The 16,154-nt window shown below is 35.5% G+C and overlaps 1 protein-coding gene across 1 annotated transcript in view; it reads left to right on the top strand.

Moving 5' to 3' along the window:
- Nucleotides 1–16,154, top strand: part of DNTT (DNA nucleotidylexotransferase) — a 175,166-nt gene that overhangs the window by 141,373 nt on the left and 17,639 nt on the right. Inside the window, exons 11-12 of the mRNA XM_063306162.1 lie at nt 6,404–6,667; nt 9,060–9,143. Of these exons, the coding sequence (XP_063162232.1) occupies nt 6,404–6,667; nt 9,060–9,143 (348 nt within the window). The remainder of the gene's footprint in view (nt 1–6,403; nt 6,668–9,059; nt 9,144–16,154) is intronic.

Genomic DNA, 16,154 nt, shown 5'->3' with positions numbered 1-16,154 from the left:
TTATTTTTCTTTAATATCCATTTACTTGTATCATCATCCAAGAATTTCTCTCCTACTTCTGATATATTGTTTCTTTGCTGGACTTTATTATTTTAATGATATGCTCCTCAAAACCCCTTTTCATATCATTATACAAGTAATATTTGTTCTTCACCTTTCCATTTCTTCAATAAAGCTTTCTTCTCTTTGATAGCTAGCTCTTTTCATGCGGCTCATTGACCATTTTAGTGACCTCTTGAAATTTATGGAAATGTACATAAATTGTATTATTGTGAATTTAAATAATCCAAAATATTCTGAAGAGATCTGACCTTGTTGATTTTCTCTTCCAACTTGAGTTTTACCAAGCATCTCATTTGAAAGATAATACCTCCTTCAAGTCAAATATGATTATATTGGCCTTAATTGAAATTTTCATCTTACATATAAAATAATTTTGGTTGCTATAAAATCATTGCTTCTAATCAGTTTAACAATACTTATATCTCAAAAAGTTATGGGTACCATTTACAATTAAATCTAGAATTGCCTGTTTGGTCAGTTCCATAACCAAGGGCTCTAAAGGTTCTAGGGCAGAGTTGCTTAAATATTTTCAACAAATCAATTTGACAACAAATAGGAAAAATAGGTGGAAAGTATCTATACATGTCAATGTACATTATAAAGATCAGCTTGAAATTCTTATGGGTCAAATCACACAAACTCAGATTTAAAGTAAATCCATTAAAATAGTACATACATATTCATCATCTATTCCCTTTGGGGACAAACAGCATTATACAAAGTATGGAACAGAAATAATAATAAGCCAAAGAAATTAAGGATATAAGGGAAAAAAAGTAAATACATCTAAATCTAATTTGTACCAACACCATTCATGTTCCATATCTTTCTACCCTTGCAAACCATTCTTGCCTCCATCACGTCCATAACACTTCATCCACTACCAACACCATTCATGTTCCATATCTTTCTACCCTTGCAAACCATTCTTGCCTCCATCACGTCCATAACACTTCATCCACCGCCATTTGTTTTTTAGGCTTCTTTTTGGGGATTTCACTGACACTGTCCAGTCATGACTTTCACAGTCTTTCCCTTCCTTTTGGTCGGTTACAACATCACTGTTCATCAACTTGCTTCTTTCATGATGCAGAATAGAGGAAGAATCACTTGGGGTCCTACTTTTCAGCTCTATTTTGTTGCTGTTATGTACATAAAAGGGTTAAAGATGGAACAAATAAAGGCCACTTTCTTTGGGAATATCCACAGGGTTGTTTCCATTGGCTTTGAAAAGTTCTGTGTCTTTTGACTGATTAGATAGATAGATAGATAGATATTCATATTGTATATCTATCTTGTTTACTGCCTATTATCCCATTTTGCCAGCTCTTTTTTATGTTTGCTGATGTTTAATTAATAAATATCAAGCTACATTTTAAGCTAGTTCTATTGAGTTCTGTATGTGCTTGCTCTGATATGAATATAGGGATTGATTGGGAGTGTGCTGGTTACAAACTACACTGGAAATTACCCATAGTATTTTTCCAACACGCTTAACCATTCGCTCTTCCTTCATATATTGGTTTTGTGACTTGATTCTCATTCATTTCTCCATATGACCAGGTTACCTCTTTTGTCCTGGACTGATCACTCAGTGTTGTAATCAATCCACATACATTCAGCATCCATTCATTCTGGACCCTATCTCTTCTTGCTTTATCACATACCCTTCCTAAGTATCCATTCTCACTACATCCAACTGACTTTTATGTTTCTCCTGACATATCCACCTGTCACTTCCATATAACAGTAGGCAGAAGGACATTTTTCTACCCACACATTTTCATCTATTTTGATAAACACTCATTCCTTGCAACAGACCACATACTGCTGACTCCCTTTTTTATCACATTTACCATCCATTTTTCCATTTTAATAATGTCTTCATCCATTTTTCCATTTTAATAAACATTTTACTAAAATATACAAAACCATCTACTGTTCTAGTTTTTCATGATTTGAATATGACTTTTTCCTGTCCAATACAACCACCTTATCCTTTGATACATCAACTTTCAAATTTATATTTCTTGTCATACCATCTATCTAACGTTTGTGGCAAATCACTGAATCTCTCATCCAACAACGCGGAACTGTCTGTATACAAAAAGTGGTCCCTTCCAGCTGCCCAAGTCCTTGATTCTCACATCGATATATTTCTCAGTGGTCTGCTGAAGAGAAAAAATCTGGCTTGTACACCCTCTGCCTGTCAGAAAACCACACTGCACTTCCCAATTTTGCCACCTTATGTAGCCTTTCAAACAGAATTCTGCCCTAACCTTCCGTTAACAAACTAATTTCCCTCATACATCCCCCTTCATACATTTCTTTTTGTTTGTTTTTTTGTGTCTTTGAGTCAGCATTGACTCTGGGCTAGGCCCTGCAGTTCTTTTTCTACATGGGAACAAATCATCAGGCACAAATGCAGCCGTCACAGATACATGAAACAAGTTGTAAAGCCATAAGCAAACTGTATCAATTTTTTACTGTTTCTCCAATTATACTTTTTATACCTGAAGCCTTACCATTTTTCAATGTTCCTGAGGCGTTTATGACTTTATTTTCATAATTTTTTTCTTGGACACTAAGATTTATAACATTCTATTTCATTCTTAAACACATCATGATCGTTCTCTTACAAATCTCTAAAATAGTCCTTCTAGCATTCTCTTGCTTCAATTTCATCCCAAATCATTTCATACTTTTTATTTTTTTTATTCTACTCATTCTGCTAGAGGCTCCTTGCTTGTCTCTCTTCATCCACTTCCAAAATATTTCTTTTTTTCCTTATTTTTACTGACATTGCTCTGCATTTTATCTGCCTCTTTTAATCTTAACAGTTCCTTGCTCTCTCTGACTACATTGTTTGCGACTATCTTCTTCTCTGTATACACATAGCACAATATCTTTCTCTCATCCTCATTTTTTTGCAGCAATCCCTCTTTTATATGCCCTTTTTTCCTCATTTACAGCTTCTTTTACCATCAGTCTGCCAGGCATCCTTTTTCATATTTCCAGTTGGTATAACTCCACACACTTCTGTAGCATATTTTTCCCCCTACTCTGTTCATAATAGAATCCACATCTTCCCTTCATTCTGTTGGGACATCAACCTGTCTTCTAGTACATTTTCATACAGGATCTGTATTTTCTCTTCGTGCAATTGTTCAGCATTCACTCTCCTTTTGTTCATTTCTTTCCTGTTCTTCCATGTACATTTTTCCAAGTCTCATTCTTGACACTACCTGATCTGTCCTAGATTCAGAATATCTCATCACCCTTGTAATTCTTCACTAATTTTCTCTGTCCTTTATCCTAAACTCTCAAATCAATCATGCTTCTTGTTCAATTCAGGTTTTCTTGTATATGCATGAATAGATTTATGCTTAAACCATGTCTTCTAACAAGCAGTCCCTTTTTCAGCAGATAGTCAGCAAACAATCACCATTCTCATTTGTTCTTGGGTCTCCGAATGCCCTGACATTTTTTCTGTTCTTTCTCATCTAACTCCCACTCATGCGTTTATGTCACCAAGCAGAATAATCTTTTTCTGATCATATTCTTCAGAATGTTGCACAATTTTTTTCCGAAACCCATCCCTTATTCTTTCATTATAAACATTCATTAGAACAAAACATGCAACTGATATCAGCCTATGAATTCCTACTTTCTTAATACCCATTGCAGTCCAGATTACACCAATTCATACTTTGTGACATATGCTTTAATCCTTTTGTTTATAATCAAAACTTCACATTCACATCCATGTTTTTATCATCAAATGTGTTCCACAGATCAGGCTATCTTCATTCAGATTTCTCATATAGTTTCCCATTCTCAAACAAACAAACAAACAAACAGCATAGCTATTTTCTCCTTTCCTTTGTTAATTTGTATCTCCTCTTATATTCCAAGTTGGTTATCATCAGCAGCAAGTCCACAATATTGGCTTATCACCCATCATGAATTTGGTTAATCAGGTGTTATCACTTAACACTTCTCAATAAAATGAAAAAGTAGACAGGGTTCCTAGTTATAGTCATACTCATGCCACATGCTGCATTCCCTGCTTTTGGTAAAGGCAGTACTGTCATTTGGCATAAAAGAACTAGGCTTAGGAAAAAATAAATCCCAGTTTTGCCCCAAGCATGCTTTAGCTATTCTGTGCATGCTAGAATCTCTAATCTACACTCTCCTTTCAAGCCAACATACTGTTGCCTGCAACCTAGCAACTAGGTAGTATGTGCAGTATGCTGACACATACCCAGGAAGTTCCACCGAAACAGAAGAGACACACTAATGATTAATTAAAGTCCTTAATCTAAGTTTGACAATGCCTATACTCAAAGCTATAAACATTTATAGCATGCAAACTTCATAGGCATACCACAGAATAGTGGTGATTACCAGCCTACTGATACCTGGCAAACTGTATTTTTTTTTACTAAATTCAAATGTGAAAAACATGGAGAGAAGCTTTGGCTCAGTTATTAGAAAATGTACAGTTGATTTCAGAGTTATAATATGTGGGAGTAATATGAATCTTAACTATTAATATTTAGTATCTTTTCCTATCTTTGCTATTAAAGGCTTAAAACTCCAGGCTGTCCTACATATAATCCTATAATGCTCTGTGTAACTTCGATGATAAACTATGGACCTAATTTTTCATCTTGTAAGCTCTACGTTATTTTCTACTAATGTAGAAAAAATACTGTATTTTCTTGACTGCTACGTCAAAAGGTGTTGTCTTTTGTGATTCTAATCTTTGATCTTGAACTGTCATTTAGGATCACATTGTGGACTGTGAAGACATTTTCGTATTTGCTCAAGTAGAAACCTACCCAGCAAAACACAAGAGATTATATGTGAATAATTTCTGAAAAAATATTTTAGCACAGATACAACCAATGCTTCTCTCATATTATTAAAGCTCCAGATCCCTAGACTGATAGAGATGAACCACTGATTTCAGAGTTATGATATGTGGGAGTAATATGAATCTTAACTATTAATATTTAGTATCTTTATTTTCCCATTTTTTGCAAAAATAACCTTCGCTATTAAAGGCTTGAAACTCTAGGCTGTCCTACATATACAGTAATCCTATAATGCTCTGTGTAACTTTGATGATAAACTATGGCCTGTGTTCATAAATCAGATGATTATCAGTAGCCTCCATTGGGAAGAACCACATGGATAAGGATGTGGTTCCTTTTGTCACCAGCTTCATAGTTATTTAGGGAATGATGACAATATTATAGGAACTTTGTCTTTTGCCTAACTAATAAGATTCTTTGCAATAGATATTTTTGAAATTCTGTTGGATCAATCAACACCTAAAGGCCTCCCAAAGATATATGAACTAGTCTTAAGACAGTCTCCAATGGATACTCAAATGGTTTTTCAACCCACATTGCATTCTCTGCTATGGCATATATGTGTGCTCTGAGACATATGGGTTAGTTAATTAAAGTAACAACGTGTAATTTTAACATTATTTTATTAATTTGATAGTTTGCATTCCACCTTGCCTCCAGTATTCTTTTTTTAAAGAAACTTTATTAAATTTTCAACATAAAGATAAAATACAAAAAGGTGGAAAAAGATTAAAGACAGACTAAAGAAAACAGACGCAAACTAAAAAGTGCAGAAATAATTAGAAAGAGATACAGCGAAAAGAGCTACTTCTGACCTTCTCCAGCAGAGATACAAATAAAAAGTGCACTAACCTCTTACTCTAATTTTAACTGTAGTAAACACTACTTCTATAATCTATACCAATCTAATCATCAACTCCCAAAATCAAAACTTCATCTTTTTCAGCTACAAGCAGGAAGTCCAAAAGCAGTTTCCAAGAAGAAACAAAGCTAGACAGATTATTTTCCCTAATCAGTGCAGTCAGTTTTGCCATCTCTGCCAGTTCCATTAGTTTTATCATCCATTCTTCCACTGTAGGCAGAACAATGATTCCACTGGATCCTTCCACCTCTGTGCATACAAGAGTCTTGCTGCTCTTATCATGTATAAAAACAAAGTCCCAAATTTTGTTTCAAGCTGTTTGTCCATCAAACCTAAAAAGAAAACTTCTGGTTTCAATTGTATGTCCATATTAAGAATCCAGTATTCCTTATAGCAAGGTGGAATACTCCCTTCTCCAATTTTTCCACACAACTATAACCCTATGAGGCTAGGGCTGAGACAGAGTACCTGCTCCAAAGTCACCCAATGAACTTCCATGCTGAGGAGGACTTAAACCTGGGTTTCCTAATCCAACACCTTAATAATTACCCCACACTGGATCTCAACACAGTAATACATTAAATATGTTTTCTTCTAGGAATTGCTGTTATATTACGATCTTATTGAATCAACATTTGAAAATGCCAAGTTGCCAAGCAGAAAAGTTGATGCTTTAGATCATTTCCAGAAGTGCTTTGCAATTTTAAAAGTACATAAGGAAAGAGTGGACAAAGGATGCTCCATCAGATCAAAGGCTTTTGCTGAAGAAGAAATGAAAGACTGGAAAGCAATTCGTGTGGATCTGGTTGTTACCCCTTTTGAACAATATGCATTTGCTCTATTAGGGTGGACTGGATCTAGGGTAAATAACTTCCCTTTGTCCTGTTTATATTTCTATCTTAATTTGCATAAGGCAACATACCGTGCAGTTCCATAAATCTGAAAAAAAAATGTTAATTTCTTTGGCTTATCACTGATGTGTTAATTTTTTCCTTGTTTCTTTTCTGAAGAGTTCAGTGCTCCTTTAGGTCCTGAATAGGTGGAAAAATACTTACTTAAATATTGTAGGTTATCAACTGAGTTTTATAAACTGGTGTGGGAAAAATAAACGGGGAAACAAAGCATTTGGAGATAGATGCAATAAAGTATATTTTATTGGCATGCACAACTACAATATAGTTTTACATTTACAAAGTATCTTTTATTGGCATGCACAAGTACAGGGATCCCTGGGTTCCTGGTCACAAGAACGCGAAAGAGCCCTGAAATACTGTAAACAGTGTTATGGGTTATATACTCCCAGAATTGTAACATAGAATTTATATAGAAAGCAATGTAAATCATACTGTGACCTTTACAGCTTGAATGTAGCATCTGATAAAAGCATGGGGTGACTTTACAATGGTCTGACCCAGTCCCTCTAAATTCTACATTCGTACAAGGGCTCCAAGCTCACCCCATTCTACTGATACTAGAACTTTCTAACATAAACAATATCCATAACTGTACCTATGTAGTGTCTCCTTTGACACCGGGGAAAGTGGAACAATTTGGTTTTTGTCATCTATTTTGTTCCCCATCAGGGTCATCAAGCTGTTTCAGTTCTTCTGCTCTGTCTAATATACATTTCAGACCCATCAGGAAAGGGTAAAATATTATTTGCCCCCCACAAAAATTATTAGGTCTTCCCAATCCTGTTTCAGTATTTTAGAGAAGTTATAGCTACAGCATTCAGCTGGGGGAAAACAACAACAACAACTTTGCACCAAGGGAAATCCACATTTAACATCAGTTACAAATGTTGGTACATAACTTTTTTTTAGAATTTGAAATATTTTAGCAACATTAGGGGTCATGGATCAATCTGTTGCCCTCCTTTAGGAAACTTTACTTGAATATTTTGAAACCCTTCTCCACAGTTATGGGAACCAGCAACATGTTTCTTTAAAATAACAGCTTAGTTTAAGAGAAAAAGTGCTTGACAACACACTTTCCTTTTTCCTTTTCTTTCTTTTGTTTTTTAAAACTAGTTTCTAAGGCAAAGTAATAGAAGTGTAAAATCTTTAAATGTCAAACAAATAAATATGATTTAAATAAACAAAAGACCTGAGGGCTTAAACATTTAAATAAACAAATCAAAACCCAAATATTAACCAACTTATTTTATAGAAGTCTTCATTACAACATTTGGGTGATCATTTTGTTGTATTCTGATTTTCATAAGTTACCTTCCATAAATTTTAATTTTATGGAAGGCAGGATAATTTTTTAAAAAAATGACCTTCAATTCATGACTTCCTGTCCCCTTAAAATGATAATGCTGAAATGGTGGTCCATAGGAAGTGTGCTTTCAGGAAAGGAACAGCCAAGTTTTATTGTAAACCGCCCAGGGTCCCTCTTTTCAGGGGAGATGGGCAGTGATAAAATTTGAAAAATAAATAAATAAATAAGTTTGTTGGAAGAGATTTAGAAAGTGTGGACTAGGGCTGTAATTTATATACTAACTCCAGAGTAAGCTGATTTAAGTCAATGATATCTATTTCTGAATAATCACTGAAGGTTTTATTGACTCCCTGAATACAATACATATTTTGTGTTTCTTTGACAGTTGCTTTTAATCTCTAGGCAGCTACCAACAAACACATTGCAAACTGTTATGTTTCCCAAAAAAGTGCAGACACCCAAAGATTTTTTTTTTTACTCAGACAACTTCTGTGAGTCAGAAGCAAATGGAATCCACTGTGTGTTTAAATTAACCTTCAACCATCTCTTCTTGTAAAGTTATAATTATCAGGAAGACAGTACCAGCTAATGTGATATAGTATCACACATCCAACAGAGTCGCTCTGGGTGAACATCCATTACAAAACTTGTAAGAATTGCAGACTACATTCATTATAGAAAAGAGTGTAATGTAATATTGCAATATCACATTACTTATGGTTATCTGTGCAGTAATGAGGACCTTTCAGGCTTCCTCACAACTTTCCTTTAATTAGCACTCAGGGACATCTTCACTCTAGGATTTTAAAAGTAGTTGTGCATGACAATATCAAGGTTTCCACACTAATTTATCTTAAATCTATATCTATATTCATAATAGTTTATAACAAAGAGTACAACAATAGATTAAAACAGAGAAGATTAGATAGATAGATAGATAGATAGATAGATAGATAGATAGTTAGATAGATAATAGATGATAGATAGATAATTTGGCTTTGCTATAATAACACTATTTTATATGCATGCAGCAATTTGAACGAGATCTGCGGAGATTCGCCACCCATGAGAAGAAAATGATGTTGGATAATCATGCCTTATATGATAAAACTAAGGTAATGTCTTTTCCTTTCTACTGTCATTACTGAATTCATCAATCTTCCTTCCTTTGAGTGCCTTTTTCATCCCCTAATCTGTTAAGCAAAAATTAGACCTCTGATTGTCAAATAAATTGGAGGTCAAACTGCAATTACCTTGAAATATTTCACATGAGCAGATTTATACAGAAAGAGCAAATAAAATAAAATTTAAGAGATAACAAGAGCAAATAAAATAAAATTTAAGAGATAAGTGAGCCTGTAGTTCCTTCCTTTCTAAAGATGAATAGAAGATCTTGCTTTTCCTGCCTATTTATACAATATTTATACAATTTCCTGTTGGGAAGAGATGTCCCCAGTGAGAACAGGAATGGTTAACTATAGTTTCTACCAGGTTGCATTCAAGAATTCTGTTTAAATTCAGGTTTCTTGCATCTTTATACAAAAACAGCTGCTGGATTTAGATTCTTCCTTTGAGCCTGATCCCTTCCTTTTTCCTTTTTCCTGCCTCTAGCCTCTTTTTCTTTATTTTACTCTCTTATTCCTGTGCCACTGTCACTTGCTTCCTGTTGTTACAAGTGCCATGAGACTTAACCTTAAAGGACTGTAGTGAGCATTAAGTAATTAAATGAACTCACTTAATAATTCAAACAATTTTGCATTACAGAGAAAATTGCATATATGAAATAAAACATCACTTAGAGAAACATTTCAGAAAGGTCATTAATAAAAGAGTATTTCCAGTTAAAAGTCAAAGTAGCAATTTGATTTTAAATTCCAATTATATTCTCCAAGATAATTATGCATGTGCTTAAAATCATTGTTAAAATTTACTTCATCAACCTATAGAACCTTTTAATTTGATTTAACGAAATGACTGAGAGAAGGGAAAACTTGTCTGTCAAGTACTCAGATTAATAAGTTTTTGAATTGAAGCTAGGGCCTCAGAGAAGGAAAAAAGGCTTAATTTCTCATCTTCCTTGTTTCTTTAATCCCCCAAAGGAATAACCTAAATAAGATTCAGTTAGCTGTGAAAAAAAAACCTAGCTGAGACCAAAATAATTACACATACTTCATCCAAAGGAAAAGGGATGTATTTCTCTGTAATAGTCCAAAGTCTATGGAATGTTTCAGAAGCTCATGGGGGCTTTTTCTTCTGAAACTAAGCTGATCTGAATAGGAGGCCGCCTGAGAAGCTGAGGAAAACCCAGATTTAATTGTATGATCCTTGCCTGATTGCTCAAAACCAACTGTTCTGCAGGACCCTAGAGTTCTAGAAGAACTTGATAGGGTTCTGTGAGAGATTAAGGGCAGAAAAAAAAAAGTTCAATTTTTCTAAGGTATAGTGGAAAGGGCAGGATTATTCTCCCATGAAAAATGTCACAGCTACCATTTTGTGGGATCTAGGAGATAGATAGATAGATAGATAGATAGATAGATAGATAGATAGATAGATAGATAGATAGATAGATAGATAGATATTTAACTAATAAGTTCCATAGCCTGAAGAAGTTTGAAAACCCCTGGCTAAAAAGTAAATCTCATTGTGTTCAATGATGTTTGCTTCCCAAAAAAGCGTACCTAGGGCAACACTACTTTATACAAGCTTTTAAGAAGTACTCAGAGAGGTTGCTCACTGCAGTTTTTGATATAAGATTGTAAAAAAAAAAAATCCTCTTTGTTCCTCAGTCAATGGCCTCTGAATCCATCCAGTCCAGGAATTTAACAGCAAGGTGCTCAGCATATATCTTGTTGATGATGCTGAGGAGGCTGATGGGTTGGTAATTGGATGGAAGATTCCAATTGCATTTTTTAATAAACTGGAACAATTAAGGCAAGGATTCTTCTGAATTCACAGGTAGGGCATGACGGTGATAACTGATTAAAATTTTTTTTTTTTAAACTAAAATATTTAGAGAGGGCAGAATGTCATGGTTTTGTGTAGAGATTACATTGTTCCTATACTGTCTTAGATTCTCTAACCATTTCTTTTTTCAGTGCAAAATTGTATTGTGTGGTATAGGTAAGGAGTTTGCTCAATTCCAATGCAATCCAACATAAGTTAATACAAAAATTAATTAAATCTGGGAATGGTACAGGAGGAGAGCCTTAGTTTCTCCAGTTAAAAGAAACTTGGTTGTCCTGGGAAACTTGTGAATCTAAGAGACTGAATTTATGTATCATGCTGAAGTATGATTTCCTTTACCCATCATCTGTTGAATATGCCAGAGTTATTCTTGTAGATTAATAAGAAATAAGGTTTGTTTGGCCAATTCCAGGCTCATATTCTCTTCTCTTAAATTATGGCTTAGTGTCATACATGAAGCCTGCTCAAGCAGATTCAGATTTGCAATCTCAGACTAATCATCTAAAGTGGCTGTCAACTCATTAATGAACTGGAATTTTGGAAAGACAGAAATGGAGCTTTAGAAAGTTTATTATCATAGCTGCATGTACTTTGTTTGAACAGTACAAGAGCTTTACCGGGAAATTGCCATTTACATTTTCTTAACTGACAGCTTGTGTCAAGCACATTGCTCAGATGGGTCAATATCACAAGGTCTCGAGGATCACAATAATAATTTGAAGATATTTTGATTTCATCTGATGTCACTGATATATTTTTTTTGTTTTACTCTGGGTTTTTAAAGAATAATGCACATATTTGATCAAATACAGAAACTTCAAGTTGGCTTATCTCAAGTGGCATCACCTCTCCAGCTTTGCCTGCACTTGGAAGCTATACTAGGTTGGGCCAAATTCAGCACTGTCCCCAGGGGGAAGATCAAAAAGTCAAGATATTCATGTGCCACTCACAGGAGTGAACATGATTGAAGCTGCTGTGATTGCTCTCTTAGCTTTTTTAGTTCCATCACAGATGCCACTAATCGGATTAGTGTTTGGTTGGGAGACCATTTCCCCAAAGCTATAAGATAGACTAAGAAGTTAAAACAAGATCTTAGAGAAGAAAATTGAATTATTATGTTCATTGTATCACTAGGAAAAGTGAAATTGAAATAAATAAACAAACAAACAAACAAACAAATAAATAAATAAGGTTGATCTCTTTTCCTGGTGATACAATAGACATAATATCCTGTAAAAAAGGATATCTTGTTTATAACCATTACCTGAAATCTGATCAGGATCACAGAATCCCAGCCTAATCCAGAGAACCCCATCTATGGAAACAGAATCCCAAAGGATTGCTTATGACAGCCTAATCAACATTTGAATTTTGGTTGGGAAAAAATTGCATATTTTTCCATGTGAGAACAATCTGAACTGCTTAATTGGGAGGGAATTGTTTCAATGTAATATGATGGCATTATTTCACATCGCCATTCTTTTCCTCCAAATGATTATGCCTACACATTAAGTACGAACCAATTCCAAATGGCATAACTCTTTTGTGAAATAATGCACAATTAAAAAGTGCATGGGAAGTTTTCCAGAGTTTATACCAGAAGGTAGAAGGGAGAAATGGATGAAGGAAGGAAAAATAGGGTTTTCTAATATATATTATAAATTATATGGCTGAAAGGAAATTGAATTTCCTCATTTAATGTTGTGAACTGAACTTGGCTCATTCCCCCCCAACCAAATAATAATAATGGATGAGTCTATGTCATCCAGATTACAGAATGTTACGAGCAAAGAACCCAAAGGATTAGCATATACCATTTCAATTATGCATATGGGATAAATAGTATAGTTACCATGGGGTGAATAATTTAATCATCAATTTTAATAATATAATGTCACAGTTGGAAGAAATTTTGGAAGTCATCTACTTTAAATTCCTCCGTGCAGTATCTATACTATGCACTGTCTGACTAATGGCTGTCCAGCGTCTGCTTAACTATCTTGGTAAAGGAGAGTATATCACTCTGCAAGATAATATACTCCACGGGTCAGTAGTTCTTACATCAAGGAATTTTCTCCTAACGTTTAACCAAAATCTATTTCCTGCCTGCCTGAAGCAGCAGAGAACAAGTTTGCTCCATCTTCTGCCTGACAGCTCTTCAACTATTTGAAGATAGCTACCATGTCTCTTCTTAATTTTCTCTTCTCCAAGCTAAAGTTTCTGGTTTATGTCTGCCCTGAATGATCTTTTTCCCCCAGATTTATATTGGAATGGACCACTTATAGCCCCCACGGATGCAAATATTATCCAAAACACTTTATTACAACCTCCAGGACTCCTTTCTGAAAATCACTGGTGTGAAAATTGGCATGTAATTTCCAAAAATAGGCTTAATCCAGTTTGAAATAAAGTAGTAATAAAACACCCAATCTCTTTCTCTCTCAGAAGGAAAAAAGAATCCCAACTGGGCCTATTTATGGTGTCACCTGAACTGTGACATTGTTTCACCCACGGTGATCCTTGTCTCCCCAAAGTTAAATGCATTCCCTACTACCAATAGGTTGTTCAGCCCTTCTGTAACAATATAGCTCCATTTACACTTATAAGGCTTATAATCTCCTTTCTCAAAATTGAAACACCTTCACAAAAGAGTGGTTGTCCGTTGTTAATTTAAACACATGACTTCATACCTTCATTTTAGATTTTATCTTGGAAATAGGGGTAAATGAAATATGATATTTAGCAGCATATTATGCAAAATGAAATAACTTCAGATGCATAAAACAATTAAAAATGAATTTAAAATGGCATTTTCAAAATTCTTTCATTTTCCTTTGTATTCTCTCTGGTTTAGAAATACAGACTCCCAAAATGTTACATCATAGAGTTAAATTTATTCTCCTAAAGAAAATGAAGGCATCATTTTTTATTAGCTGGATTCAACTGGGATCACAACATAACTTGTCCAACACTTTCAACCATTTCTGATAGGATTATTTCAGTCCTTTCACCATTCTGAATGTTCTGCTGTGAAGATGCTCCAGTTTATCTACTTCTGTCTTGAAAGAACTGAAGACAACTGTCCAGATACAGCCAGACCAGTGCAGAATAAAGTGCAGTTATTATGTCTTATGATCTGAATGCTATGTTTCCATGAATGCAGCATAAGCTAAATCTTCAAATGACTTGCACAATTAGCTTATCTCTAGCAATTATCAATCAAGGCAGATTTATTTACTTACAATCAATGACTAGCAAAGTAAAAAAAAAAGCAATGACCAAATACAAAAATAAACAAATAATGTAATGGTCATATAAAACCCAAATGAGGATGTAAAAACCAGAGAGGGAAGAGGGAAAAATGGACTAAGATACAATAAAATAATATCAAACTTAAGACGAAATAGAAATAGAATAAATTAAAAATGCAATGCAATTAAAAAAAGACATTTCACGGTGTCATCATTGATGCTTTCATTGATGCCTTCTTATGGAAATTACTACAGATAGAAGTTTAGCAATACTTTTGGTGATGGTAGGTTCCAATCTGTGAGGAGGAAAGATAACATACTCAGTTTCTGTTAGGAAGCAGTGAAGATACATCTGCCTGTAAACTGGTGTAGAAAGGGTAGTGAAAAAATATGTGTAAAGGGGTCTCAGGTTCATTCCGCCACAAGAGAATGAAGTCCGACTGTACCTCCCATCTTGTACTGCTGAGGGTAAAGTACAAGCCAAAGAAAAGGCTTTATGGTGTGTTGGGCAAACAAGAAATAGTGTGCGGGTATTAAAAGGTTAATGAATTGGAACTCATCACTGAAAGTTGGCTATAGCACCCAAATCCATTTGCTATGCAATACCAAATATTCTTTGATGGATTTTGGCTTTAGCTTTCTCTAAACCAGTATTTCTCAAGCTCAGCAACTGGAAGATATGTGGACTTCAGCTCCCAGAATTTCCCTAGCCAGCATGTGACATCTTCAAGTTGAAGTCCACAGCTGAAGTCCACACATCTTCCAGTTGCTGAGGTTGAGAAACACTGCTTTAAACCAAGGCAGCAAATCTGTATCCGTTTCACTGAAGTAAGTCATACTAACTTGATTTTTTTTTTTTTGGCCATTCAATTGTGTCCGATTCTCAGCGACTGCCTGGACTAGTCCCTGCAGTTTTCTTGGCCAGATTTCAGAAGTGGTTTGCCATTACCTTCTTCCTAGGGCTGAGAGAGAGTGACTTGCTCAAGGTCACCCAGCCAGCTTTCATGCCGAAGATGGGACCAGAACTTGTGGTCTCTTGGTTTCTAGCCCCTTGCCTTAGGTAAAGGTAAAGGTTTCCCTTGACGTAAAGTCCAGTCGTGTCCGACTCTAGGGGGCGGTGCTCATCTCCGTTTCTAAGCCGTTAGAGCCGGCGTTGTCCGTAGACCCGTCCGTGGTCATGTGGCCGGCATGACAACACGGAACGCCGTTACCTTCCCGCCGAAGCGGTACCTATTGATCTACTCACATTTGCATGTTTTCGAACTGCTAGGTGAGCAGGAGCTGGGACTAGCAGCGGGAGCTCACCCCGTCGCGCGGATTCAAACCGCCGACCTTCCGATCGGCAAGCTCAGCAGCGCAGCGGTTTAACCCGCAGCACCACCACATCCCACCCCCTTGCCTTAACCACTAGACAAAACTGGGTCTCAACTTAGAATTAGAATAGCTAATAGTTATATGTACTGCAGTCAAGTCAGATTTTTCCCATCCTATAGCTGGCCCTTGATTGTGGTGAGGGTGTGTGTGTGTGTGCATGTGACCTGCATCTGCTGTAAGCAACCCTCCATATGCCAATCCTAAATATTTATAATAATATTCCACAGTACAGCACTTAGGACAGAAGTTACTGTATGGAAAATTTAAATTTAAAACTAGTTGGGATCAAACAGCCCAATTCAATCTGAAATGTTCCTGGTGCCGTTCTCAGGACCCATCAGTGGAGAACAGATTGCTTCAGAATCTACCTTTAATCAAAAGATTTCTAGCAAATATGAAGCTAGTTTCTTTTTTCATTATTATGTGTGTGCCTTCATATCACCTCTAGTTTTCCTCATTTATCTAAGTAACTAGAGCAAAGTTCATGAAGCTACAAGAAGTAATCTTATCTGAATATCTAGGGGTTCTTTTCATACA

Source organism: Candoia aspera, chromosome 6, assembly GCF_035149785.1.
Source record: "Candoia aspera isolate rCanAsp1 chromosome 6, rCanAsp1.hap2, whole genome shotgun sequence".
Classification (NCBI taxonomy): domain Eukaryota; kingdom Metazoa; phylum Chordata; class Lepidosauria; order Squamata; family Boidae; genus Candoia; species Candoia aspera.
This window is presented reverse-complemented; position numbering and strand designations above follow the sequence as displayed.